We start from the raw sequence: 27,329 nt of genomic DNA, 5'->3' as shown, positions 1-27,329 counted from the left end.
AGGTAGTAAATCTCTCCCATTCTTTCTTGGTTCCTATTCGCAGCGAGGTGGCAAGTGCAGAAAAAGCTTTCTTTTATAAGTTTATAATAGTCATAAATGGCGTTACGCACACAACGACTTATTCTATAAAATTCCCCCAAATCGATAGTGGCAATAAGTATTTTTAGTTTTGAATTTCTTTCTTTTTCTCTTCATACATGACACCATTATTTGTTCCGTAGGTAGTACACAGGCTCCTGAAAAAACTGCTTCAACAACCAATTATACAACCCTGCACACTAACAGGACAGAAACTTCTCATGGTAAGTCAAACAATTAATATGTTTTCTCCTTTTTGGTTGCATTACAAATGTAGTTTTTGATCCATTCTTCTGAGCCAAAGACTTAACTAGGGTATTCTAAAGTCCCACAACTACATAAAAACACAAAACGCTGAGTGACGTTGGAAATATAAATGGCCACAGCAGCTTTTATCGATTACAATCAACATGTCCATTAACCATAGCTTTCTGAGCAGATCCTGAATGGCCTCTAACCAGTGAAAAACAGCACCAGAATACCATCCCAAGTCTCACCGCTCCGACTTGGGGCTGACAAATGTCACAGTGCTGTCCTTCTCCAACTTTTTTAACCTGTTCCCGGGAACTGTCCCAGTGGGAACATAACTGTAACAGATTTTAAAGGGGTCAGCATCCCTCCAATGAAACCCCTTACTCTGTTAACCCAGGCCATCCCTGACCTCCTCACCTCAGCTGCCATGACAGCAATACAACATTCCCCCTTCACCTCCATCCACTACCGTGTCTAACATGTGCGTGTCATTCTCCGGTCCAAAATCCACGGCAAAAGGGATGCCACCAATGGTTCTTCCTCTTCTTAAAAGGTAATTACACTTCCACGCCCCTTCCTACAAACTTCCCACCAATCCTGAAACAGTTCCCAACCATGTGACCTCCCAGCTCAAAATCCCCTCTCCCTTGCCTTCCTGAGCGAACATATTGATCCTACTGTTAACCTTTTATTGTCCAACTCACTATTAATCCTATCCATACCTTGTGCTTTTGAAACCCCTGTCATGTCCGGTCTTGCAAAATGTCTGTGCCCCGTTCCAGCCCTTCTCCGAAATGTATGTAAAAGAGAAGACAAGCATAAGCTTTTCCTTTACTGGAAAATCAGTTTTGTCTCAAAGAACTGCACCAACCGCATGCACGAATCTGCTAAAAATTCATATTTCCTACAACTGGTCAAATCTGGAGACGAGGGTAATACTAACACCCAATTATTTAGTCATATACTCAGGGGTCTAACTAGAGGACTCTGGCCCCAATGACAATATTTTGACAAGTAATAAGCTTTAAAGGGTTGGCATTCAGATGGAATTTCTCTAATTGTATAAATCGTACTTGCACCAAATGTATACCACAAATTCTAATGTCTATACCCACAACACCTAACTTTTGCAGGATTGACAGAGGGACAACCAATGTGGCACACTATGTGCAGTGGCAAATTTTGTCCACGCCCTTAGCTAAGCCACATCCATTTACCATTTCCTTCAAGTCTTCAATCCTGGCAGATGTAATAGGGGGCTGTGACAGTGAAAGACACTCAGCAATGACTAGAGGATGTAGACCCAAATCTGGGATTTTCCCGCTGTATCTGATACAGTTGAGATTAGAGATCAGCGGATTGATTTACAGTGACTGGACGGGAGGCCCACAAATGTCTTAACTTCTGACTTTTGAATAGCTAGAAATGTTGCGACATCATCTGTGTGTCCTGCTCATCTATACTTGGGACCTATGGATTTAATTTTTCTTCCTTCATTCAAAGTCGCAGCAGCCAGAACGTTCACATATTTATGTGGCTTCATTATCTGACATTTGGCTTTTTTGTGTCTGTATGGCCGTGTTCACATGTAATGTAAATACTGTGCTTTTTGTTTTCTACAACATATTAGGCAATAACAATCTTCCCTGGTTATTGCTTTCCCCCCTTAGTTGATGCGGTTTTGGTGCAGATGTAAAACAGACATTTTAATGTGTTTTCATAATGTTGAAAAGCTTCAATTTTGCACTTAAAAAAAGTAACTGCAGTTTTTACCATATGTTTCTTTTCAGGCTCCAAATAAAAGCACATAGAGAAGAGAAAGTACCAAAATTGCACAATTCAACAGCATATTTAAATGCACAGAGTGCTGAGTTTTCATGAAATCACATCCAACTTGTTTGGACAGTTAAATGCAGCAGAATATCTGGCCAAAAAAGTACCAAAAAACCCACAGTATTTACACTACATGTGAACAAGGCCTAAATGTCCAAGCACAGTGGATGGCGATTTGAAGAAAACCGCTCACTGTGAATATAAACATGCTGCTGAACTGTGTGTTTTTTGTGTATTTTTTCTCTAGAATCTACTATGGGGAGCCTGGAAAAAACACATAAAAAAATCACTGTTACATTTTTAAGTGCAGAATCAAAGCTTCTCTGCAGTATTAAAAAAAGCATTAAAAACACTGCTTTAAATCTGACCAAAAATACATCAAATTGTCATCATTCATGCATGGTTCTACTGTCCCTGAGCCGGTGCATGTATCCTGCCTCTTGGGTGTAGATCCCTTGCGAGGGGCCTGTACGTTGTAGCCTGGTTCCGCCATATCTTGGTGCTGCTACCTCCAGGACGCCACCAGTAATATTTCCGGCTCTGTTGCGTGCACTGTTCCTGAAAGAAGTTCTCTGTTTCTTGTCCTGCTACCCGATACTGTTTGTCCTGACCTCCGCTTCTCCTGCCCAACCTGATTTGACCTCCGTTTCCCCATCCTGCCCTGACCTCCGTCCCTCCTACGTGTCCTGACCTCTGTCCCTCCTTCCCGACCTTATTATCGTTCCTCCCTGTCCTTCAGACTCCGGTCCTGTTCCGTGTCCTTCACTCCCTCCCCTGTGCCTATTTGCTCTCCCAAAAAAATCCATTTTTGATTCAGTGAACTGGCTAGTGAGTCTAAAATTTGAATTGCTCATTATTCAAATCTTGAATGAATGATTGAAGCTCATTTTCAGTACCCTGCCATATTATAAAAATATTGTCAATGTAGCGGGTCTAGAGTAAAACTTTCTCAATCGACAAAAAATCGGTAAAGTTTGCATCTGAAAAATTTCCCTTTCCCACACCTCTAGGAACAATACTCAGAAATTTTTTTCTAAAAATCAATAGTTTGTGAAGTGTGATTATAATACATAGACATAGTGCCTTGCAAATTTTATCTAAAATCTTTTTGAATTAAATATAATATACATGCCTTCACTGTTTTTTTTTTCGTGTGGTTTGCAAATTATATGATGATTGTTTGCAAATTTCATGTGGTTTAGTAGTTGTGGTCTGCATTAACGTTCCTTGAATAACCTATTCACTGTATATGTAGAATGAATTTAAATATTTGCACTTTAATTGTTCCTTAGATCATACTTTATATATGGACTTATTTGAAGCACTTTCACTTTAGTGAACTATTTAATTAATTTTATTATTAACACTGAATTGTTATTTAGAGGAAATCAGCATCAGGAGACCAACATCTATTTATATTTTGTATTATGTATTACAACTATTTATTGTACAATGGAATACATTTAATATGGAAGATATTTCACATGGATTACTGAATTTGTATTGAATTGCTATTGCTATACATTTTTGTGCAGCCATTTGATTATATTATTGTCTTGCCTGGGTATTGTATGTTTATCCGGCTCTCTATTGATTTTAAACTTGTCATGTGTGTATATGTCATTTAAATGAAGGATATTGTTTTCAATTTTATGGGGTTTCTAATGTTTGGATTTATTACCTCCAGGAACAAGTTTGCATAAGAGGGTGCAAAAGCCACCCCCATTGCAGTGGCCTGGAGCTTTTGGCAATGTGCGATGTTGCCTCTTTTTGGTGACCACAAAGATGCATGTTTTTTTGCCTCTAAAAAACGAACCCGCGGAAAAAACATCGGAAGCTCACAGCGAGCACCATAGAACAGGACTACCCACTGTGAGCTCCACGCAGCAACTGAAGTGAGCCGTGTGATCAACGGTGACGTCACTCTGGTGGAGGACTTCAGCAGTTGCCGCGGCTAACCTGAGTGATGTCACCTCTGATCACGCGGCTCACTTCAGTTGCTGCCTGAAGCTCACAGCAGGCAGTCATATTCTATGGCGCTCGCTGTGAGCTTCAAATATAGCAGTGGTGGAAGCACTACGTCGGACCTGCAGGGGTGTTTTGGGGGTTAATAAAATGGTGAAAGAGGGTGGCTTTTTGTCTTTTATTTCAATTAAAGTATTTTTTCCATGTTTGTGTTTCTTTACTTTTACTTACAGATTAGTGATATGGTGTCTCATAGATGCCTGCCATCACTAATCTAGGACTTAATGGCTGCTGTGGGCTGCCATTAACTCTCTCATTACCCCGATTGCCACCACACCAGGGCAACTGGGAAGAGCCAGGTAAAGTGCCAGGACTGTTGCATCTAATGGATGCTGCAATTCCAAGCGGCTGCTGGCTGATATTTTTAGGCTGGGGGGCACCCAATGACCATGGGTATTCCCAGCCTGAGAATACCAGCCCCCAGCTATCAGGCTTTATCTGTGCTTGTATCATAATAATGGGGATCCTACGCCAATTTTTTTTTTATTTATTTATTTTACTGTATGATATAGACCTCCCCACCGGCATCTGTGATTGAAAGCCTCAGACATGCTGTCACTCAGCGTGGGGGCTCGTCTGACTGCAACCAAATACAGACGTCAGTGGACGGGGAAACATTGAATATGTATGAGCCTAGTGAGCAGCCCGGGAAGAAGAATGAGAGGCCATGGGAGCTGTGTGACAGCCTCCCAGGTGACTCAGTAAGTATGAAGCGCTTGCTCCTACCCCTTTGCGCCAGATTCTTTTCCTCAGTTACCAGGGAGTCAGCATGGAATTTATCTGCCCATCCTCCGAAATGCAGGGACAAAACGCAGAAAAATTTGACATGCTGCATCTTTGTTGTCACCACAAAAATGCAGTGAAAACATCTGCGACGTGCACAGCAAAAATGAAATTTCATAGACTTTACTGGGGAAGGAAATGCATGCAGCTTTGGGACCAAAACTGCACCTGAAAAATGCGGAAAAAAACTCAGCATGTGCACAAGGCCTTAGATAGGGCTTCCCCTTGAATAAGAAGACGGTTTAATAATGACATCCTTAAATTGCCTTAATTCTTTTAAATGTTGTCTTTATTTGTATGTTAAATTGTCATTCTCAACTTTAGATGACAAGGCAAACAAAAAGTTCAATGTTTGGGTAAAGGTTCAAAGGGGGAAATTTTTGAGATTTCCCCATTTTCCTCTGAGCTATAATATTTTTATAAGTCTTCTACAGTCCTCCGAGGATATATTGTGGTTCTTGACTAGTATTACACTCTCCCAATATAATTTAATTGGGAAATTATGTGTATTCTTTTCTCAGTTAGATTGCATTTTTGCAGAAATAGTTTTTTGACAAAATTAATACATCATTTCCAAATGTACAGTATATTGGTGCATACATGTGCTTTATTTGTTATGGATGATTTGATCCAAAATGTTTTTTTCTTAATTTTTTTATTTACCTGTTTTTATAATGATTTTTCAATAAAGATTCATACTTATTTATTCTATTTGATTTATTATTCTTGCATTTCCATATAGGTGTTCCCAGTCTTTTTGAGTTAGCCTTCATAGTGGCGATATGTAAGTCCCTTTATGAGTTGTTGTAAAAGCATAACACTCCCTCTGGCCACCCTACTGCCGGGCAGTTCTGGTGCTGCTAATGCCGCCACCTCTGCACTGCTGTCCTTGCTCTACATGGCACCTTGCATGGTTGGGTGAGTGACTTCATTGTCCACCACCTTGTCTTTCACTTCTACCTCCTGACTTGCTAACTTAAAACATCACTTGTTGGCAACTATGTTTAAGTGTCATTGACCCCTTGAGACACTAATTGCTGTTGCACTCGTTGTCTTCTTCTTACCATGGCTATTCAAATATTTCGGCATCATTATTCGCAATCTCCTCATATCCTTCTTCAAACATGGAGGGTGAGATACCGTAATTAATCCATGGAAATGTAAAGACTCGCTCCTCAAAGTGTCTGACTGTGAGATCACTTGTCTACTGAGACTCGCCATGGTGGGAGGAAGGAGGATCAGGGTGAGGATTATATGGTCCAAAACTCTTGGCTTCTAAAGGTCCAGTCACACTAAACAACTTACCAGCGATCCCAACAACGATAGGGATCGCTGGTAAGTTGCTAGGAGGTTGCTGGTGAGATGTCACACTGCGACGCTCCAGCGATCCCACCAGCAACCTGACCTGGCAGGGATCGCTGGAGCGTCGCTACACGAGTTGCTGGTGAGCTCACCAGCAACCAGTGACCAGCCCCCAGCGCCGCGTGGAAGATGCTGCGCTTGGTAACTAAGGTAAATATCGGGTAACCAACCCGATATTTACTTTGGTTACCACCAGCGCACGCAGCTACACGTGCAGAGAGCAGGGAGCAGTGCACACCGCTTAGCGCTGGCTCCCTGCTCTCCTAGCTACAGCACACATCGGGTTAATTAACCCGATGTGTCCTGCAGCTACATGTGCACAGAGCAGGAGCCGGCACAGACAGTGAGAGCGAGGAGGCTGGTAACGAAGGTAAATATCGGGTAACCAAGGACAGGGCTTCTTGGTTACCCGATGTTTACTGTGGTTACCAGCCTCCGCAGAAGCCGGCTCCTGCTGCCTGCACATTTAGTTGTTGCTGTCTCGCTGTCACACACAGCGATCTGTGCTTCACAGCGGGACAGCAACAACTAAAAAATGGCCCAGGACATTCAGCAACAACCAACAACCTCACAGCAGGGGCCAGGTTGTTGCTGGATGTCACACACAGCGACATTACTAGCAACATCGCTGCTATGTCACAAAAGTTGTTCGTTAGCAGCGATCTTGCTAGCGATGTTGCTTAGTGTGACAGGGCCTTAAGACTGGACCGTGTGAAAGACAAGGTGGTGCTAGTGTAGCACCCCTGAGGTATCTGGTGCCACAAAATGTAACCTGTGGAAACCCAAAACCCGGAATATCCATGCCAGTCAACACACCAGCACCCTCAGGCTACATACATAACCCCAATTCCAGACTGGGAGACTGCCTAGCAACAGGTAAAAGGGATGGGCACTTATTGGCTAATTGCCACCCAATCTGTAGGGAGAGACTCAGCAAGGGGAATCGCAAGTGGTCGGTTGGGACATTGGTGGGAAGTGAATAGTGAGGAGTGAGAGAGTGAGGAGTGAAGTAAAAAGAAGGAAAGGTGTAAAGACCTAAAGTCAGAATGGGATGCTGTAAAGGAAAGAAGGACTGTGGTGTACAGAACTGGGACTCCAGAAACCATGAGTTACCTGTGGAAGTATAATACTCCAGGAACCGAGGGGCACCTGTGGAAGTACGTAACCAAGGCTCACAGGACTCAGCACAAGGCAGGGTGCAGACCCTAGGACAGCGCGACACTTTATGGTCAACTGTTCAATCTGCCAGGTGAGGGGATCTCGAAGGCCCCTCACCAACCAAAGAGTCTGAAGCATCAGCAGCAACGATAGGACCTGGGACAAGGGACAGAAGTCCAGGCTGCCTGCAATAGGACCAAGACTGAAACAGAGGGGAACCCCCAGAAGCTCTAAGCCACGGGAGCCCAATACCAACAAGTGTGCATCGAGGACAGCTTCTTCAGGTCACAGCTGGCATGGAGAACAAAGGGAACGGGAACACCTGAAACCGGCACCAGCGGGTCCAGGTACCAAGCCAAAATTGAAACTGCAATACCGGTGTGAACTGTTTCCTTCTTGCCTCCGTACACATACACTGACTATCCCCTACTATAGTGTGACTCCCCTGGACTAGTCAGGGTGTCACAGGGTACTGCACGCTCTTTATTTCTTAGTGCAAGACTCAACTTTGTATGAATCAGCTCACCGTGTAAGGCTCAATCCCGATTCCGTCCTGGAGCACGGACAGGCACTGCCACAGCCCAATGAAATGCAGAAAAAAGAGGATGTCCAGCTCTTCAGGCAAAGAATCACGTCTTTATTTCATCATGCAGACACAGAGAATGACATGACCAGCACTACGCGTTTCAGGTGAAAACACTCACCCTTAATCATGATTAAGGGTGAGTGTTTTCACCTGAAACGCGTAGTGCTGGTCATGTCATTCTCTGTGTCTGCATGATGAAATAAAGACGTGATTCTTTGCCTGAAGAGCTGGACATCCTCTTTTTTCTGCAAGACTCAACCCCCCCCCATGGTTCTGGGTTCCTAACCTGCAGTACTGCCTCCATCAGCATCCAAAATCTTAACCACACCTCACACCACACCTTGTCAGACACAACAGTGGGCTGCTGAGCTGGAATAGGGCCGCCCACCTAGGGGCCAGGCAGACTTATGAGAGGTGACAGAGTAGTCTGCTCCAGGGGAGCAAAGAGAACAGAAGTAGCCCTCAAGCAGTGAGGAGCGAGGGGAGCGTGTGGCTCCCAGGGGAGTAAAGAGGTTGGGTTGCAGACGGTGGTTTGGGCCCGGAGGAGTCAGAGACCCGGTCGCGGGGTATTGGGACTGGGTGCCTAGATCTAGTCTTGGAGGACGGTCAGCAGTTTGAGCTCGATAGCCGGTCCGAGACCAAAAGCACGACGGGGTACTGGACCCTAGTTCGGGGAGTAGCTTCAAGCGACCTGGCAATTAACCTGCGGAGGATAGTGACTTTCTGGACTGTTCCACAAAGCTCAGAGATCAGGGGCACTAGCGCAATGAGGGGGATAGGGCTTTCCAACCTATACAGCCCACAGAAATCCCAAGCATGAACGGGCTACCTGAACACTTCCAAATTGTGCACGGAGGTAGACTCCAGACCACCCGGCAGTGCTGTAGGCGACGGATACTCGGACGGCTCCCCCAAGAGGGCAGCGGCATCCAGAGACTTGGTTTACCTTGTTGTCAGAGTCTGCTTTCATCACCGACGCTGCCTGAGTGAGTACACGATTCTCCCCTGCGTCCAACAAGCCCTGCGCCCCCTGCATTCCACCATTTAGAGTCCCGGGGCCTTCCTTACCCGTGGAGGGAAACGCCATCTGACTGCCCCCATTTCATCTTCCCCCGGGGACTCCCATCGTCAGCGGCGGTAATCCCTGTTACCGCACACCACTGGTGGCATCACAAACTATATCTCCCCTGTAAATAGCCCCCTTCTTCATTTGAGAGACCCTCAAGCCACGAGTAATCATCCCGGACCCGAGCAATTCGACCGCTGCGGAGGGGCGGCACAATAGCCCCCCTCATCATCCACTGCTGGGGTAGGATGAAAGAGGAAGCTTGGAAGACAAAACCAAAGAATCTAGATGAACTCTGGGAGGCATGTAAGACTGCATTCTTTGCTATTCCTGATGCATGGATGCAGTCTTTCAAGCTCATAGAAGTCACACAAAATATTAAATATGGCTCTAATAGCACCACAACTTCATTCACCAATGCTATGCAACATATCTTTGTATTAGAAGGTAATTATTTGTTTGAATTTCATATTACTTTCTGTGGGCGACAAAACTTTTGCCTTGCCAAAATCTCACCTTTCGGTGTTCATTAAATGATCAATATTTCAGCTTTCGAGCAACTTTATTGTCATAACCTAAAACAAATTTGGAAGGGTTTCAGCTTTCAAAAGAGTACTTTATGAAACCACTGGATGAATTTAAAGTCAGGTTATAAGCTTTTATTTACATAACATGGATAAGCGACAGAACTTCTGTCAGGGACTGTATACAGATGCATAAACAATAATTTCTCACAGTGCAAAAAAGTGTACCTAAATTTTAACTAAGCAGACAATGCTGGAAGTATGTGTAGTATAAAAAATAATAAAATGGCAGTTTAAATTGTCTAAAATATACATTTTTGGCACAGTAAATAAAAAAATTGCAACCCTGTAAATATCGTGTTTTTCCAAAAATAAGATACTGTCTTGTACTTTTTTTGACCCCAAAAAAGCACTAGGGCTTATTTTTAGGGTAGGTCTTATTCTTGGAAAAACATGGTTGGGGTATGTTTACCCCCCGAAAAGAAAGCAGACCCCCCTTCCCAGGAGACTCATACTTACCAGACCCCGGACATCTGTGTGGCTCCCAGGTCCTCCCTGTGATCTCCGTTGGGCACTCCCAGGAGGTGTGCTGCATGCAGTGCTCCCCTGCTTCTGGCCGACACTCACATACATCATATCACACACTCATATACACACACACATCAGATCACACACACAATCACCGATTAGATCGCACATACTCATTAGTCACTCACCACATCCGGCGGTACAAAATGCCTCTGGCGATAGGGAAAGATGGGTCGCAGTGCATTAGAATGCATGGAGGACTTGGCATTGGAACGCAATGCAAGTCCTGTAAGCATTCCATCTACAGGTCGGTATCGCTGGATGTGGTGAATGTGTGTGTGTGTGTGTGCGATCTGATGGGTGATTGTGTGTGTGCGGGTGTGAGATCTGATGTGTGTAGGTGTGCGATCACTACAAGTCCTGCAGCTCGGCGTCTGGCGAGTGTGATTGCAGGGTGTCCACTATCTAAAATGAAGTGTCCTACAGTATTCTTTAACTTTTTTAGCTGCATGGACACCACTATTGAACCACAACTAGGGCTTATTTTTGGGGTAGGGCTTATATTTAAGCCTTGCTCCGAAAATGTTGAAAATCCCTGCTAGGGCTAATTTTTGGGAGAGGTCTTATTTTTTGAAGAACTGTGTAGCCAGATAAATATTGTTAGATGGAGATTGAATATATTTACATAGTAGCAATAGTAGAAGTGTAAAGATAAGGATAAGAAAGCAACAATAGCCGTGTGCAAATAATATGGGCTAAGTAGTTCTGTGTTAATGTTTCCAACAGAGGTGGTATATGCATAAAAATTGTAACTTTGTAAGTTGACTTGCGCAAAATAAAAAGGTGCAACGCTGTTGGTTAACACTCAAGTGCTGTGCATATAATAATAAAGTGGTATATGCAAGATAGGAAACTCAATAGTGTTGTGCTGTTCCTTGATACTAAAATGCTATATGCATACAAAAGGAGAAGTAAAGTGGCGAATGTGAAATAGGAAGCAGTAGTGAAGCACTGTTGCATAAAGGTAGTAAGGTGGCAAACAAAGAGTTCAGTACTGCACCACTATTGTTTGATACTAAAGTGCTATATTCACAGAGGTGGGAAGGTGGCATATGCCAACCAAAAGGTTCAGTAACTCAGCGCTGATGCTATAGACTAAAACAGTGAATGCATGAAACCAGTACAATGGCCTGTGCCAGGCAGGAAAAATATTGGTAGAAACTGTGTGCTACAGTAACATGAAAGACAAACTGCTGGTAAGTACAGTCATATGAAAAAGTTTGGGCACCCCTATTAATGTTAACCTTTTTTCTTTATAACAATTTGGGTTTTTGCAACAGCTATTTCAGTTTCATATATCTAATAACTGATGGACTGAGTAATATTTCTGGATTGAAATGAGGTTTATTGTACTAACAGAAAATGTGCAATCCGCATTTAAACAAAATTTGACCGGTGCAAAAGTATGGGCACCCTTTTCAATTTCTTGATTTGAACAGTCCTAACTACTTTATACAGACTTAATAAGCAATAAATTGGTTTTGTAACCTCATTGAGCTTTGAACTTCATAGGCAGGTGTATCCAATAATGAGAAAAGGTATTTAAGGTGGCCACTTGCAAGTTGTTCTCCTATTTGAATCTCCTATGAAGAGTGGCATCATGGGCTCCTCAAAACAACTCTCAAATGATCTGAAAACAAAGATTATTCAACATAGTTGTTCAGGGGAGGTATACAAAAAGTTGTCCCAGAGATTTAAACTGTCAGTTTCCATTGTGAGGAACATAGTAAGGAAATGGAAGAACACAGGTACAGTTCTTGTTAAGCCCAGAAGTGTCAGGCCAGGAAAAATATCAGAAAGGCAGAGAAGAAGAATGGTGAGAACAGTCAAGGACAATCCACAGACCACCTCCAAAGACCTGCAACATCATCTTGCTGCAGATGGTGCCAATGTGCATCAGTCAACAATACAGTGCACTTTGCACAAGGAGAAGCTGTATGGGAGAGCGATGCGAAAGAAGCCGTTTCTGCAAGCACGCCACAAACAGAGTCGCCTGAGGTATGCAAAAGCACATTTGGACAAGCCAGTTAGATTTTGGCAGAAGGTCCTGTGGACTGATGAAACAAAGATTGAGTTGTTTGGTCATACAAAAAGGCGTTATGCATGGAGGCAAAAAAACACGGCATTCCAAGAAAAGCACTTGCTACCCACAGTAAAATTTGGTGGAGGTTCCATCATGCTTTGGGGCTGTGTGGCCAATGCCAGCACCGGGAATCTTGTTAAAGTTGAGGGTCGCATGGATTCAACTCAGTATCAGCAGATTCTTGACAATAATGTGCAAGAATCAGTGACGAAGTTGAAGTTACGCAGGGGATGGATATTTCAGCAAGACAATGATCCAAAACACCGCTCCAAATCTACTCAGGCATTCATGCAGAGGAACAATTACAATTTTCTGGAACGGCCATCCCAGTCCCCAGACCTGAATATCATTGAACATCTGTGGGATGATTTGAAGTGTGCTGTCCATGTTCGGCGACCATCAAACTTAACTGAACTGGAATTGTTTTGTAAACAGGAATGGTCAAATATACCTTCATCCAGGATCCAGGAACTCATTAAAAGCTACAGGAAGCGACTAGACGCTGTGATTTTTGCAAAAGGAGGATCTACAAAATATTAATGTCACTTTTATGTTGAGGTGCCCATACTTTTGCACCGGTCAAATTTTGTTTAAATGCGGATTGCAAATTTTCTGTTAGTACAATAAACCTCATTTCAATCCAGAAATATTACTCAGTCCATCAGTTATTAGATATATGAAACTGAAATAGCTGTTGCAAAAACCCAAATTGTTATATAAGAAAAAAGGTTAACATTAATAGGGGTGCCTAAACATTTTCATATGACTGTAATACTCAGTTTCTTCTTGAAAATGATTGCAATCATAAATTCTTTGGTATTATTATCTTCATTTAATTTGTCTTCAATGAAAAAAAAAAAAAATTGTCATAAAGCCAAATTGGATATAATTCCACACCAAACATAAAAAAGGGGATGGACAAAAGTATTGGCACTATTTGAAAAATCATGTGATGCTTCTCTAATTTGTGTAATTAAGAGCACCTGTAACGTACCTGTGGCACCTAACACTAATTCACACTTGCAGCCAGTTGACATGGATTAAAGTTTTCTCAACCTCTGTCCTGTTTCCTTGTGTGTACCACATTGAGCATGGAGAAAAAAAGAAGACCAAAGAACTGTCTGATCACTTGAGAATACAAATTGTGAAGAAGCAGGAGCAATCTCAAGGCTACAAGTCCATCTCCAAAGACCTGAAAGTTCCTGTGTCTACGGTGCGCAGTGTCATCAAGAAGTTTAAAGACTATGGCACTGTGGCTAACCTCCCTAGATGTGGAAGGAAAAGGAAAATTGATGAGAGATTTCAACGCAAGATTGTGCGGATGGTGGATAAAAAACCTCAATTAACATCCAAACAAGTTCAAGCTGCCCTGCAGTCCGAGGGTACAATAGTGTCAACCCGTACTATCCATCGGCATCTGAATGAAAAGGGACTGTATGGTAGGATACCCAGGAAGACTCCACTTCGTTCCCCGAGACATAAAAAAGCCAGGCTGGAGTTTGCTAAAACTTACCTGAGAAAGCCTAAAATGTTTTGGAAGAATGTTCTCTGGTCAGATGAGACAAAAGTAGAGCTTTTTGGGAAAAGCCATCAACATAGAGTTTACAGGGAAAAAAAGAGGCAATCAAAGAAAATAACATGGTCCCTACAGTCAAACATGGCGGAGGTTACCTGATGTTTTGGGGTTACTTTGCTGCCTCTGGCACTGGACTGCTTGACCGTGTGTATGGCATTATGAAGTCTGAAGACTACCAACAAATTTTGCAGCATAATGTAGGGCCCAGTGTGAGAAAGCTGGGTCTTCCTCAGAGGTCATGGGTCTTCCAGAAGGACAATGACCGAAAACACACTTCAAAAAGCACTAGAAAATGGTTTGAGAGAAAGCACTGAAGACTACTAAAGTGGCCAGCAATGAGTCCAGACCTGAATCCCATAGAACACCTGTGGAGAGATCTCAAAATGGCAGTTTGGAGAAGGCACCCTTCAAATCTCAGGGACCTGGAGCAGTTTGCCAAAGAAGAATGGTCTAAAATTCCAGCAGAGCATTGTAAGAAACTCATTGATGGTTACCGGAAGTGGCTGTTCTCAGTTATTTTGGCTAAAGGTTGTGCAACCAAGTATTAAGCGGGCTTTATGCGCTGCGATCTCGCTAGCGAGATCGCAAGCGATCGTACTCGCCCCCGTCGGTTGTGCGACACAGCAAACCACTGCTCATCGTGCACAACCTCGCTTACCCCTGTCACATGGACTTACCTGCCCCGCGACGTCGCTCTGGCCGGTGATCCGCCTCCTCTCTAAGGGGGCGGGTTGTGTGGCATCACAGCGACGTCACACGGCAGCCATCCAATAGAAGCGGAGGGGCGGAGATGAGCGCGACGTAAATATCCCACCCACCTCCTTCCTTTAGCATTGCCAATGGAGGCAGGTAAGGAGATGTTCGTCGCTCCTGCGGTGTCACACACAGCGATGTGTGGTGTCGCAGGAACGAGGAACAACATCGCTAATGAGAGGAAAACCATTTTTTGATTCGGGACGACCTCTCCACGGCAAACGATTTTGGCCGCTTTTGCGATCGTTTAAGGTCGCACATAAGTGTTACACGCTGCAATATCCTTAATGACGCCGGATGTGCGTCACTAACGACGTGACCCCGACGATAAAACATTAACAATATTGTAGCGTGTAAAGCCCGCTTTAGGCTAAGGGTGTCAATACTTTTGTCTGGCCCATTTTTGGGGTTTTGTGTGAAATGATCAATGATTTGATTTTTGTTTCATTCTCTTTTGAGTTTTTTCATTGCAAGCAAAATAAATGAAGATAATAATAGCAAAGGATTTGTGATTGCAATCGTTTTCAAGAAGAAACTGAGTATTATCTGACAGAATTGCAGTGCCGAAAATTTAGCACAGTTCAGTTTATCCCTTTTTTGCTTCTGGAGAAGTTGGGAGGTATGGTCTACACTATTTCCATAACTCATACTAATTTCTATGTCCCCAGGATGAGATATTATTAACTCAGCTATGAAAGTCATAGATGGAATTAACTCTTTATTGTAGTATTTGCAACTCAAAAAATAATCAACAAAAACCTATCTTTAAATAAAATAAAATAAAAAAATAAATAAATAAGTCCTGAATCGGTGACATTGCATAAAAAACACTCATCGCTCTCAGAATGTGGTGACACAAAAATGACATATCTTTTAGATGTAAATTTAGAAAGAGAACTTAAGATGCAAAGCTAGCTCTTAATAGGCTAATAAAATTGCAGTAGGGTAATGCAAACACTAGAGGGCAGTATTGCACTAGTAATAAAACAAATTCATGTAGTGAAGGTGTTTTTCCATCAACTACATGCCGTGCAAATATATTTTTTCTTTCACCTGTTAGAATATGATTTTTTCTCATTATAACACTTCATGTGTTTGCATTTATTTCATTTTATTATTAGGCAGCCATGCTTCCAAGGACTTGTCAGAAAATCCAGGCCTGATTGCTGTCCTGTGTATATTTATTTCTATTCTCTGCATTGCTCTTGTGGTGGCTGCTGTGAGGTTCTTCCAGAAGCCTAGCCCACAATTTGAGAAGTTGGACGAAGTACCAATGGTAAGAAGACAGTCTATTATAAATTATAAATAATATATTATTAGCTTGTCCCAAAAGTGGGCTTATTCAGCAGACCATTTTTACCTTACATGTTCTATCCATTTTCAGTTCTGTGGAAACTCACTAAAAGCGGATGTAATCTGCACATGATAATGTGACGCCCTGGCCTTTCAGGTCGTCACAGGGTATTGTGCAATCTGCCCTTCTGTGCAATTGTGGCGCCCTGGAATAGCCAGGTTGTTACAGGGACTACAGCACAACACTCCCCACCCCGAGATAGGCACATCAGTCAGACACAAATCCTTGTTGCCTCCCTCCAGGGGCTGATGTCCACACCAGATGGGGTGGAGCCAGGCGGTTGGCCCCACCCACTGAGGAGTTCACAGTCCTGGAGGCGGGAAAGGAAGTTAGTTAAGCTCGGGCAGAGCTCGAGTGAAGTTAGGGAAGTAGTAGTAGAGGAGCAGACTGACTGTGTCCGGGTACGTGGCCCGGGCACCGAGAGCAAGGTTGGCAGACGGTGGTGGCCGTCTGCAGGAGAAGCAGATCAACGCGGAACCGTAGGACCGGGGATTGGCGGTGACCCGCCGGTACCGAACCGGGGAGCGAAGTGAAGCAAGCACAAACCAGCAGGGCCTGCGGTCAAATTCGTTAGTGACCGGAACCCCAGGGGTTTCCTAGCAGCCAAGACCCGATTGAAGACAACCGTCTAAGCAGCAAAAGGGAAATACAGCTATCGCCACAGCTAGAGTTCCCAGGGCCAGTGCCCTGCGGGCAAAAGGGCTCCTCCGGCCCATATCCACTCTGGGGAGCGGGTTACCGGTGGGAAGCCATCGGGACCGAACACACACAAAAGGTGCAGGGAGAGACAGCCACCACCAACCGTCCAGGAGAAACTACAGCAGCCGGCTGCGGGACCCATCCATCCAGCCGTTTGTTTTACCAGAGACTGTGCATCCATTTGTGGCTGAGTGAGTACTACCGTGCCGACTGGCACCGCGCTGCGCAGTCCAAGCGACCCTGCACCTTGCCAGCCCTGCTTCCCCGTCACCTCAACTGGGCCCCGGGACCACCAACCCCCTACCCACGGAGGGGGAAAACATCTCAGCTGCTCCCTAACAATGCTCCCGGGATCCCCGTCACCAGCAGCGGTGGTGCCCACCTTCACCACAAACCGTGGGTGGCGTCACGGACAAAATCCCCAAGCCAAACCACCCCCTTTCACTCACGGGCGAGGAGCGCCGCTCGAGCCCCTGGATCTGGCCCACCGCTCGAACCACCGAGCAGCAGCAGCAGCGCCGGACCAGAGCGCCAGCGAGAGCGCAGCAGCGACGGCTCCCTCCCCGCCCGCGACACAATATCCACCTCCTCCTTGGTTACGGGTCCCCAACTAAATGGTGTTGCCAACATCAGCCAATCAAAATCCTGGGAACACTCTGCACAACACCCACCAGACACACCAGTGGATGGCCTGATTGGAATAGGGTCGCCCACTTGGGGGGTTGGAAAGGGGAGGTCAGCAGTAAGTCAGTAGGAGAGAGGAAGTGTAAGAGTGAAGGAGAGAGGAGGTTAGGAGCCGGGCTCCTTGGAAGCAACTAGGTAGCAGACGGTGGTCTGGGCCTAGTAGGAGCTGGACCCCCGGTTGCAGAGGATCATGACAAGGGGCACGGAACTGTCGAGGAGGACAGCCGGCGGCCTTGTACCATCACTGGGCCGGGACCAGGGCACGACGGGGTACGTAGACCCTAGGTCAGGGAGTAGCTTCAGGCAACATGGCAATTGACCCAACGAGAACGGAACCTTCAAGATCCACTCTCCACCCGCTCCAAAATGGGGGTTCTAGCGCAACAAGGAGGATAGGACTTTCCACTAAAATGGTCCAGGAAATCCCAAGCGTGAACCCTGAGAGCAAGCTCCCTCAGTTAGCCGTACTTGGGAGCGGGACCCGACTAGTTCTACACTAAAGGGGCCAACTAGCAAGAAAACTTAGTGCCAAGAGGAAGGTCACAGATCATCAGGCAACAACAGTGGGAACGAGACCCAAACGTGCTTTCCTCGGCGGCAGCGGTGTCCAGAACTTTGGTTTACCAAGTTCTCGATGTCAGCTTTATGGACTGAGTGAGTACACAAATGACCCTTTCACTCCCAACGGCACTCCCCAACACCATCACCGAGTCCTGGGGAATCCCCCATACCTGTGGAGGGGTTAAACACCTAGCTGCCCACGAACTGTAAATATACAATCCCCTGTAAATACCCCCTTATTTGAGTGGCTGCATGACCCCTGGGTCCGGATGCCCCTCGAGCCACCGCGGATTCGGAATCGAGCAGCCTGGCTGCTGACGCGGGGGCAGCACAATTATAACAATACAGTTTTGTCAAAGCCAAATACCAAAACATATCAAAAACAAAGCAGGTTTGCTTAAAACATAACACACCAAAATGAGACAAAAAATGCAGCATCAGAAACGCATTTAAAAAAAATTCATACAAAAACTCTGAAAAAATGGAAGTAAGCTAAAAAAGCCAATAGCTGCAAAAACGCTGTAGGAAACCTACAGCATCAAAGGCTCATTATAGGAACATAGGCTAATAGTATACCTATTAGGCTACGTTTGTATACCATGTTTCTCTGAAAATAAGGCAAAGTCTTATATTACTTTTTACTCCAAAAGACGGGCTAGGCTTGGGGATGTCTTTTTTTTTTTTCTTATCGATCAACAACAATCCACATTTACTCTTGTAGAAAATCAAAATGTATTCAAATATAATCATATCACATTCTGGAACATCAACATACTGTAATTTTCCAAACCCTGTGTGTAATATATATATATATATATATATATATATATTTTTTTTTTTTTATATATATATATATATATGTATATATATATATATATATATATATATATATATCTATGTATATATGTTTTTCTGATTTTTCTCTTTATCGGTATATTTTTGAGTAAAATGTAAATTGTTTTTTTATTCTATAAACTACTGACAACATGTCTTCGAATTTCCAAGAAATAAATTTTGTATTTATTTTCTGAAAATGAGAAATGGTCAAAATAACAAAAAAATGCATTGCTTTCAGACCTCAAATAATGCAAAGAAAACAAATTCATAATCATTTGGAAACAACAATACTAATAATGTTTTACCTCAGGAAGTGTTCAGAAATCAATATTTTGTGGAATAACCATGATTTTTAATCACAGCTTTCATGCGTCTTGGCATGCTTTCCACCAGTCTTTCACACTGCTTTTGGGTGACCTTATGCCACTCCTGGTGCAAAAATGTAAGCAGTTCTTCTTTGTTTGATGGCTTGTGACTATCCATCTTACTCTTGATTACATTCCAGAGGTTTTCAATGGGGTTGAGGTTTGGAGATTGGGCTGTCCATGACAGGGCTTTGATGTGGTGGTCCTTCATCCACACATTGATTGACCTAGCTGTGTGGCATGGTGCATTGTCCTGCTGGAAAAAAACAGTCCTCAGAGTTGGGGAACATTGCCTGAGCAGAAGGAAGCAATTGTTTTTCCAGGATAACCTTGTATGCGGCTTCAGCTCTAGACTCCTGCAGTTAAAAGATCTTTGGTAACATTATGGTCATGACTGTGATGTCACCAAGAGTTTTTAACAGTCTCTTAACCTCAAGTTAAAACACTGGGGGCTCCTAGGAGAATGGAGGTCCTATGAAATTTCTCAGTTTGCTCTCTTTTCCCCCTAATGTCAGTCCTGCATACCAGCGTAGTTCCTTTAAACTCCTGCAATTAAGAGACCTTTGGTGACATTATGGTCCCATGACTGTGAAATCACTAAAAGTCCTTAAGCAGTCTTATCTTTGGAATAAAAATGCTGGGGTCCCCAAGAGAGTAGACAATTCTGGACGCCTTCCCGGTAGGAATGACTCACACCCCCAGGGCCATGACCTATATACTGCACTACAAACACCACCCCCTAACCAATCCCAACTGCCCCTATAGCTCCACCCTACACTTTTCCCACACAAAAGTGCATACTGAAATTAAGCCCCTAAATGAACCTAAGACCTACCATCCCTCCTCATTTATGCTGCCCTCCTTTGAGCCCCTTTGGGGCGGCAGTCCAGGCTGTCCCTTTCTCTCTATCCATCTGTCTATCTAGAAAACCTAGATGAGTATAAGGATGCAAAATTTACAAATAAATTTAGAAATACCTACATTGAAATGTGAAAGGTTCAAAATCAATAAAAAGTATAATTATTAGATAATCTAACAATTAAAAACTTAAAAATAAACATACAAAAGTCAGACACAAAATACTAGAAATAGATACGTGATAATAACAACACTCTTGTGTGAATACTACAACTGAATACATGGTTAAATTGTGTGCAATCACAGTATTTAGGATTGATACTCAAAAAGTACAAGTCAAAAGTCTTCCTTTTTTTCTTTTCATTATATTTTGTAAGTTATAATCCTTTAAATTTCACACAGGTGAATATAGAGTGAATAACATCAAATGAAAATTCCCATAATAATAATGCACAGCAGTATGAATTCCACTTCACATTTCAAAGAAAAAGCACCTGACGCAGATTTCATATCAAGCTTGATCAGGGACCCTGACATGACAAGTTCCTTTTAAATAACAAAAATAAATAACTGTTCTCCGGTCCAGCGCCTCGACTTTGTGGCTATTGCCGTCCTCCTCTTACCCAGCCCTGTGTGGATGACGAGTCCTACGTCATCCACACAGGCCAGCATTGTCATCCGGCGCAGGCGCACTTTGATTTGCTCTTCTGAGGACAGATCAAAATACTGTAATGCGCAGGTGCGAGGAAAGGTTAAAGACCACCCGTGCATGCACACTACAATACTTTGATCTGCCCTCAGGAGGGCAGATCAAAGTGCACCTGTGCAGGACGACAATGACGGCCTGTGTAGATGATATTAGACATGTCATCCACACTGGGCTGGGTAGAAGAAGGACGGCGATTGCCGCAGAGAGGAGGTGCCAGAATGGAGAGCAGCGACACCCATCGGACTCGACCACCCCCTAAGTGAGTATAATAAAAGTATTTTTTATGTTATACAGAGCGGCCTGGGTGAAGCGTGGAATTGCCGCATCCAATGGAAGCGGCAATTCCGGTGTGGCTATGAGCTGCTAATTTTAGCCTGGAGGTCAAATAACAATGGGTCTCTCTAGCCTGAGTATACCAGCTCCTAGCTGTCCTTTTTATCTTGTCTGGGTTATCAAAATCGGGCATGTGGAACCACATGTTGTTTTTTTTTTTTATTATTTATTTAAATAATTTTAAAAAAATCGCATGGGGATTCTTGTATTTTGATACATAGCCAAGATAACGCACACAGCTGGTGACTGCAGCCTGTCTGCTTTCTTTGTCCTGGGTAACAATATACAGGGGACTCTGTGCCATTTTTTTTATCTATTAATTTATTTTTACACCACTATAGGGAAGCAGAGAGCATGTGTGATTCCATTTAGTGATGGGCAGACCAGGACTGTAAAAGTCAGGACTCGCACGGTTTTAAAAGTAGCCTGTTTGACAGGGTCTGACTGCAATCAATCACAGACCCTATCTGTGGGTCTATATTGTGGTATAAAAATAAATATACAAATTGGTGTAGGGTCCCCCAGTATTATGATACCCAGCACAGATAAACCATACAGCTACAGGCTGCAAATTAAGAAAATTTGCATGCAGCCTTTTATTAATAAAAAAAATAAAATAAAAATCAATAAACCATTTTAAAATATGGCATGCAGTCACCCAAATTTTGATACCCAGCCATGATGAAGCCCAACAGCCGAGGGGCTGGTAATCTCAAACTGGGGAAACCCATGCTTATTGGGCCTCCTAGCCTAAAAATAAAAGCCTGCAGCCACCCAGGATTGTTACATCCATTAGATGTGACAATCCTGACACTTTACCTGGCTCTTCTAGATTGCCCTGGTGCAATGGCAATCTGGGAAATATAAGAGGTTAATCGCAGCTCACAGCTGCCACTAAGCCCTAGATTAGGAATGAGAGGTGTCTTAGATCCCAAATTACTAATATGTAAGTGAAAAGAAATAAACATAAACACCAAAAAAATCCTTTATTTGAAATAAAATACAAAAAGGCGACCCTCTTTCACCAATTTATTAACTGCCAAAACACCCAGGTTTGACATAATCCAGAAGAGGTCCCATGATGAATCCAGCTCTTCTACATCTGAAGTGACAGCGGGTGGTCATTGTTCTATGGTCGCCTGCTGTCACCTCAGATGTGAGCATCAGGCAGAGAATAAATGAGCCGCGCGATGGGTGGTGACATTATTCAGGTTATTTACAGTCACAACTGGAGGTTCCCATGATTCTTCACCTGAGACCTTAGGTAACCTGACCTCTGGAGACTCAGTAAAGTTAGTGACCTCACCTCAGGAGAGGGCAGTGAGTTCCCAGTCTTAGATCTCCTGGCAGAAAAACGTGTTTTTTGCCAAGAGATGTAGATTTGGTGCTGAAATTTCAATAGCATATTCCTTGAGCCATTTAAACCTCCTGTCAAAAAATACATCCATACTGCATGCGGTAGGATGCGGTAGTGATGCGATTCTTTTGCCAGGAGGTGTAGACTAGGTTGAAGAATACGGTGTAAAAATGTAATCACTAAATTCACATTTATTGGACAAAAATGCAAAAAAAAATGGTTTTCACTCAGTTTTGGTTCACTTTTCTGCCAGGAGGTGCAAATTTGGTGCTGAAATCTGATGTAGACATTTCAACACCAAATTTGCACCTTCTAGCGGAAAACCGCACTGAAACGCCGTCAAAACCGGGGGTTTTTTTGCAATTTTTGGCCAAGAGATGCAAATTTAATGATGAAATTTTTACACCATATTCATGCACCCAATCTACACTTTCTGGCAAAAAAACACATCAAAATCGCATGCGGTATGATATGGTAGTGATGCAATTTTGTTTTTGTCAGGAGTTGTAGAATGGGTGGAGGAATATGGTGAAAAAATTTCAGCACCAAACCTGTATCTCTTGGCAAAGAAACAGCAGTTTTATTTAAAGAGATGCAGGTTAGTTCATTGCATTTAATGAGGTCACCAGAGATCAAGTTACCTGCGATCACAGGTGGAAGACTATGGGAACCTCCAGCTGTGACTGCAAATAACCTGAGTGACTTTCGCTCATCACATGGCTCAGTCTCCGTCTGAAGCTCACAGTGGGTGGTCATGTTCTATGCCTGCGTGGTGTGCCTTAAGATGTACCAGAACTGGAATCGTCATGGGACCATGTGTGGATTACATAAGACCTGGGGTTTTGGGGGTTAATAAATTGGTGAAAGAGGGTGTTTTTGTGTATTTTGTTTCAGATAAAGGATTTTATCAGTGTTTGTGTTTATTTCTTTTCACTTACAGATTAGTAATAGCGGGTCTCATAGATACTTCCCACTCCTAATCTAGGGCTTAGTGGCAACAGTAGGTTGTTAATAACCCCTTATCACCTTGATTTCCCCCACACCAGGGCAATCGAGAAGAGCGGTATAAAGTTTCAGGATTGTCACATCTAATGGATGCTACAATCCTGGGCAGCTGCAAACTGCTATTTTTAGGCTTTGGGGGGGGCCAAATAAGCATGGGTCTCCCTGGCCTGAGAATACCCCCAGCTGTTGAGATTTATCATGGCTGTATATCAAAATTGGGAGTGGGGACTGGACGCCGTTTTTTTAAATTATTTATTTTAATAATTGAAAAATAAAGCCGCATGTGGTTCCTCTTATTTTGATACACAGCCAAGATAAGTACATGGCTGAGGGCTGCAGCCTGTAGCCCTATGCTTTATCTGTGCTGGGTATCATAATATGGGGGGACCAAATGCTAAGTTTTTATTTTATTTATTTTTATACCATGATAGTGGCCCGCATTGGTTGCAGTCAGATGTCGTCCCCCAGGCTGGAAGCACATCTGACTATGACCAATCACAGACGTCAGGACTGCAAGTGAGCAGGGAAAGCAGTGAATATGGATGAGCAATAATAAGCAGTCTCGGAAAAAGAGTGAGTGGCCTAGAAGCAGTTACAGCCACATCGGAGACGCGCTAAATATAGTGCGCTTGCTCTAATCCCCTATCCCTTCTACCACCATTTTTAAGCGCTAGATTCTGGTCCCCATAGACTTATATGAATCCAAATATCCAGGCAGCACTCACAATCCACAGTGACGAATCTAGGAAAGGCATCCACAATATGCAGTAAATAAAGGATCAGCACTTCAAACTTCATAGATGATTATAAGGGATTTATTCCATAATTATTCAGGGTACAAGCAAAGAAGAACGCATTTTTGGCTAATAGGCCTTTTTCTTAATGTGGCTAGGTGATAATAAAATGTTAAATGGGTGTGGGTGTGCGTAAGAGCATAGCCTAAAATTTAGTCTTGATCTGCTACACACACTGCATGTTCTCTCTCATTTTCAAAAGTTGGGAGGTATACATTCTCATGAGTATCATCAGTTTTTGATGTTGCAGATTTTCTACAGATTTCTGAAACTATTAGGTAAACTTAGATTACTTGCATTTTTTACAAAGTGTTTTTGAGTGCATTTTTATATACATTTTATCGTGTTTTGGTGTTACATTTATTGTCTCTTTTTGGTATGTCATGTTTTAATTAAAGCTGCTTAGTTTTCGATCCTTCCTGGTATTTGGCTTTGATAAAACACTATAATGATACAGCCATATGTGAAATACATGTATTTTTAGTGTGTTTCTGCAGCCGATATGCATTAAAAATTAATATGGGTTTTTAATTATGGATTCTTTGCATCTAATTCAGTTCTGTTGGGAAAATCTGCACATAAAACATCGTACTCACAAGAGAAATTGTCATGTTGCGGATTTGAAAAATGCACTGCATCACAATTTACGCAGCGTAAAAAAAACACAGTGGGCATAAGATTTCTATAACTACCATCCACTTTGCTAGAAATGTAAGGGTACTTTCACACATCCGGATTTTTGCTCTGCGGCACAATACGGCGTTCTGCAGAAAAACCGCAACCGGCTTTTGTAACGCCGATTGCGGTTTTTTTTGCATTGACTTACATTAGTGCCGCATTGTGCCGCAGGGGCTTGCGTTCGGTCCGGTTTTTGCCGCATGCGGCAGATGTAGCCGATGCGGCGGCCGGATCGAACGTTCCCTGCAACGTTTTTTGCTCCGGCAAAAAACACCGCATCGCGCCACATCCGGCCGCTGCGGCGCATTTTTCAATGCATCCCTATGGAGGCCGGATGCGGCGCGATGCGGAAAAAACCGCATCCGGTCGCCGCATGCGGTATTTTCCACTGCGCATGCTCAGTAGCATGCCGCAACCGGAAAAAACCGGACCGGCCGCATGTAAAAACTTATGCAAAGGATGCGGTGTTTTCACCGCATCCGTTGCATAGTTTTCACAGCCGGATTGAGCCGCAGGGCTCAAACCGGATGTGTGAAAGTAGCCTTAGACAGCGTTTTTTTGTAGGGAAATTGCTCAGTGATTTGCAGATATTCTAATCAGACTTTTTTTTTTAAATTGCAAAAGTGTAAATTCTGTTTAAGGTAGTAAGGTGTATTTACATTTTGAAATGATCATAAACAAGCAAAATGAGTCAAATTGTCGGCATCTTCATGCATGATAAGGTTCATATTGCCATTTGTGGTTATAGGTGGGATATTTCAAAACAATATGTCCCAGCCATATGCAACTTTCTGTCTTCCATAAATAACAAGACCATGCAAGCTTGCCATAATCATAATAATGTTTTTTTGATTAAGCATTTGCTTTAATTCTTATATTTTTTATTTTACAGAATGGCATGACTGAAGAAGCTCCATTTGCACGATACCCGCCAAAATAAAAAGGATATTATTATGACTACTTGCTTGTTTAGTGCAAAGCCACATTGCTACTATAAAATACAACTGTTTTTTTAATACATTTTTGATTCTGCCTATTGAATTCTCACAACAAAGAAGTACAGAATAATTTTAATAATGTTCTCAGTAAAATTAATTGAATAATTTGGATGTACACAGCTTTTGTTTAATGATACACTTGAAGAAGAAAATAAACCGTCATAGCAGCAAAAACCCAAAGATAGTCTGGAATTCAGCCCTTGTCGCCATTCAACAATGTTCATTAGCCCTTTTACTTAGCCAAATGAAGGGGAAAGCAGACCTGTGATCCCAGATACCACTCAGTGCCATACAAATCCCGACATCAAGCAATATCTTGCACCTTCTTCTAGACACTCCATGCGGCCTGTCATGATGGGTGCGGAAAGTATGCACGTGGCCCTGGATGCTACAAAAGAGCATACTCCCTCATCCTCTCATGCAGCGGCACAAAGTCAGTAATCACAGGTACCGCAACATCAGTAGCTCCAGGCTGGGTCGGAAGGTCATGTGCCTTCTCCTGGGCATTCTACAGGTCTTGTAGTGACTGACATGGGAGAAACACACAGGGCCAGAGACTTAGGCAGGAAGCACTCCTCTCCCTCCCCCCTATAGCAGCTCAAGCTTGGGAACCTTCGCCATTGTAGACTGCTGACCTTACACAGTGCACTGCAAGCCCTGAGCTTTTTCCTGAGTGCCTCATGTGCGCTTCCATGGCGGTTTCATGGGGGCACCCATGGGGTCAGTGAACCAGACTTATTTGTGAACCAGAATTATCACTTATCAGAATTATTCACTTATCAGTGAACCAGAATTATCTTTCCCTATAACACAGGGCCAGAATTTGTAATCATGGCAGACTGATGCAGGGTGTTAATCTCAGGGTGGGACCTTGTCTTTAAAAGGACCCATTTCAGATCTGCACTTAGAAATGGGCGATACTCAGACTAAGACAGATATGGAAGGCTATATCACTTACATAGAGGCTGTTTACAAAACAGAAATACACTCTCTTAGTCCCCCTTCACATGTGCGTGTAAATCACGTACGTCTTATGCATACCATATTTCATGTCCATGTTGCGTTTTTAACGTCCGTTTTCTGGCTCCGTGTGTGATGCGTGTGTGACGCCCTGGACCCCAGGGGTCACAGAACACCATCACACACATACATACCCCCTTCCCTGGTAGGGACCATCCGTCAAACAAAAACCCTTGTTGCCTCCTCCAGGGTCTGATGTCCACACCAGGTGGGGCGGAGCCAGGTGGTTGGCCCCACCCACTGAGGAATTCACAGGCCTGGAGGCAGGAAAAACAGTTAGTTAGAGTTTGGAGTTCAAGTGCAATAGAGTTGGAGGTTGAAGTGGAGAGATTGTGTGTGTCTGGGTCGGAGCCCAGGCACCGTCAGCAAGGTCGGCAGACGGTGGTGGCCGTCTGCAGGTGTTAGTGGAC

General features: G+C 43.5%; 1 protein-coding gene across 2 annotated transcripts in view; it reads left to right on the top strand.

Moving 5' to 3' along the window:
- The window catches only part of CIST1 (colon, intestine and stomach enriched 1), a 165,226-nt gene extending 139,164 nt beyond the window's left edge, over nt 1–26,062 (top strand). For both annotated transcript variants that reach the window (XM_075337822.1, XM_075337821.1), the window contains 3 exons: nt 222–302; nt 15,789–15,943; nt 25,794–26,062. In XM_075337822.1, the coding sequence (XP_075193937.1) occupies nt 222–302; nt 15,789–15,943; nt 25,794–25,841 (284 nt within the window). In that variant the 3' untranslated portion in view covers nt 25,842–26,062. The remainder of the gene's footprint in view (nt 1–221; nt 303–15,788; nt 15,944–25,793) is intronic.
- The last annotated feature ends 1,267 nt before the right edge of the window (nt 26,063–27,329 follow it).

This window comes from Anomaloglossus baeobatrachus, chromosome 1, assembly GCF_048569485.1.
Source record: "Anomaloglossus baeobatrachus isolate aAnoBae1 chromosome 1, aAnoBae1.hap1, whole genome shotgun sequence".
Taxonomy (NCBI): domain Eukaryota; kingdom Metazoa; phylum Chordata; class Amphibia; order Anura; family Aromobatidae; genus Anomaloglossus; species Anomaloglossus baeobatrachus.
This window is presented reverse-complemented; position numbering and strand designations above follow the sequence as displayed.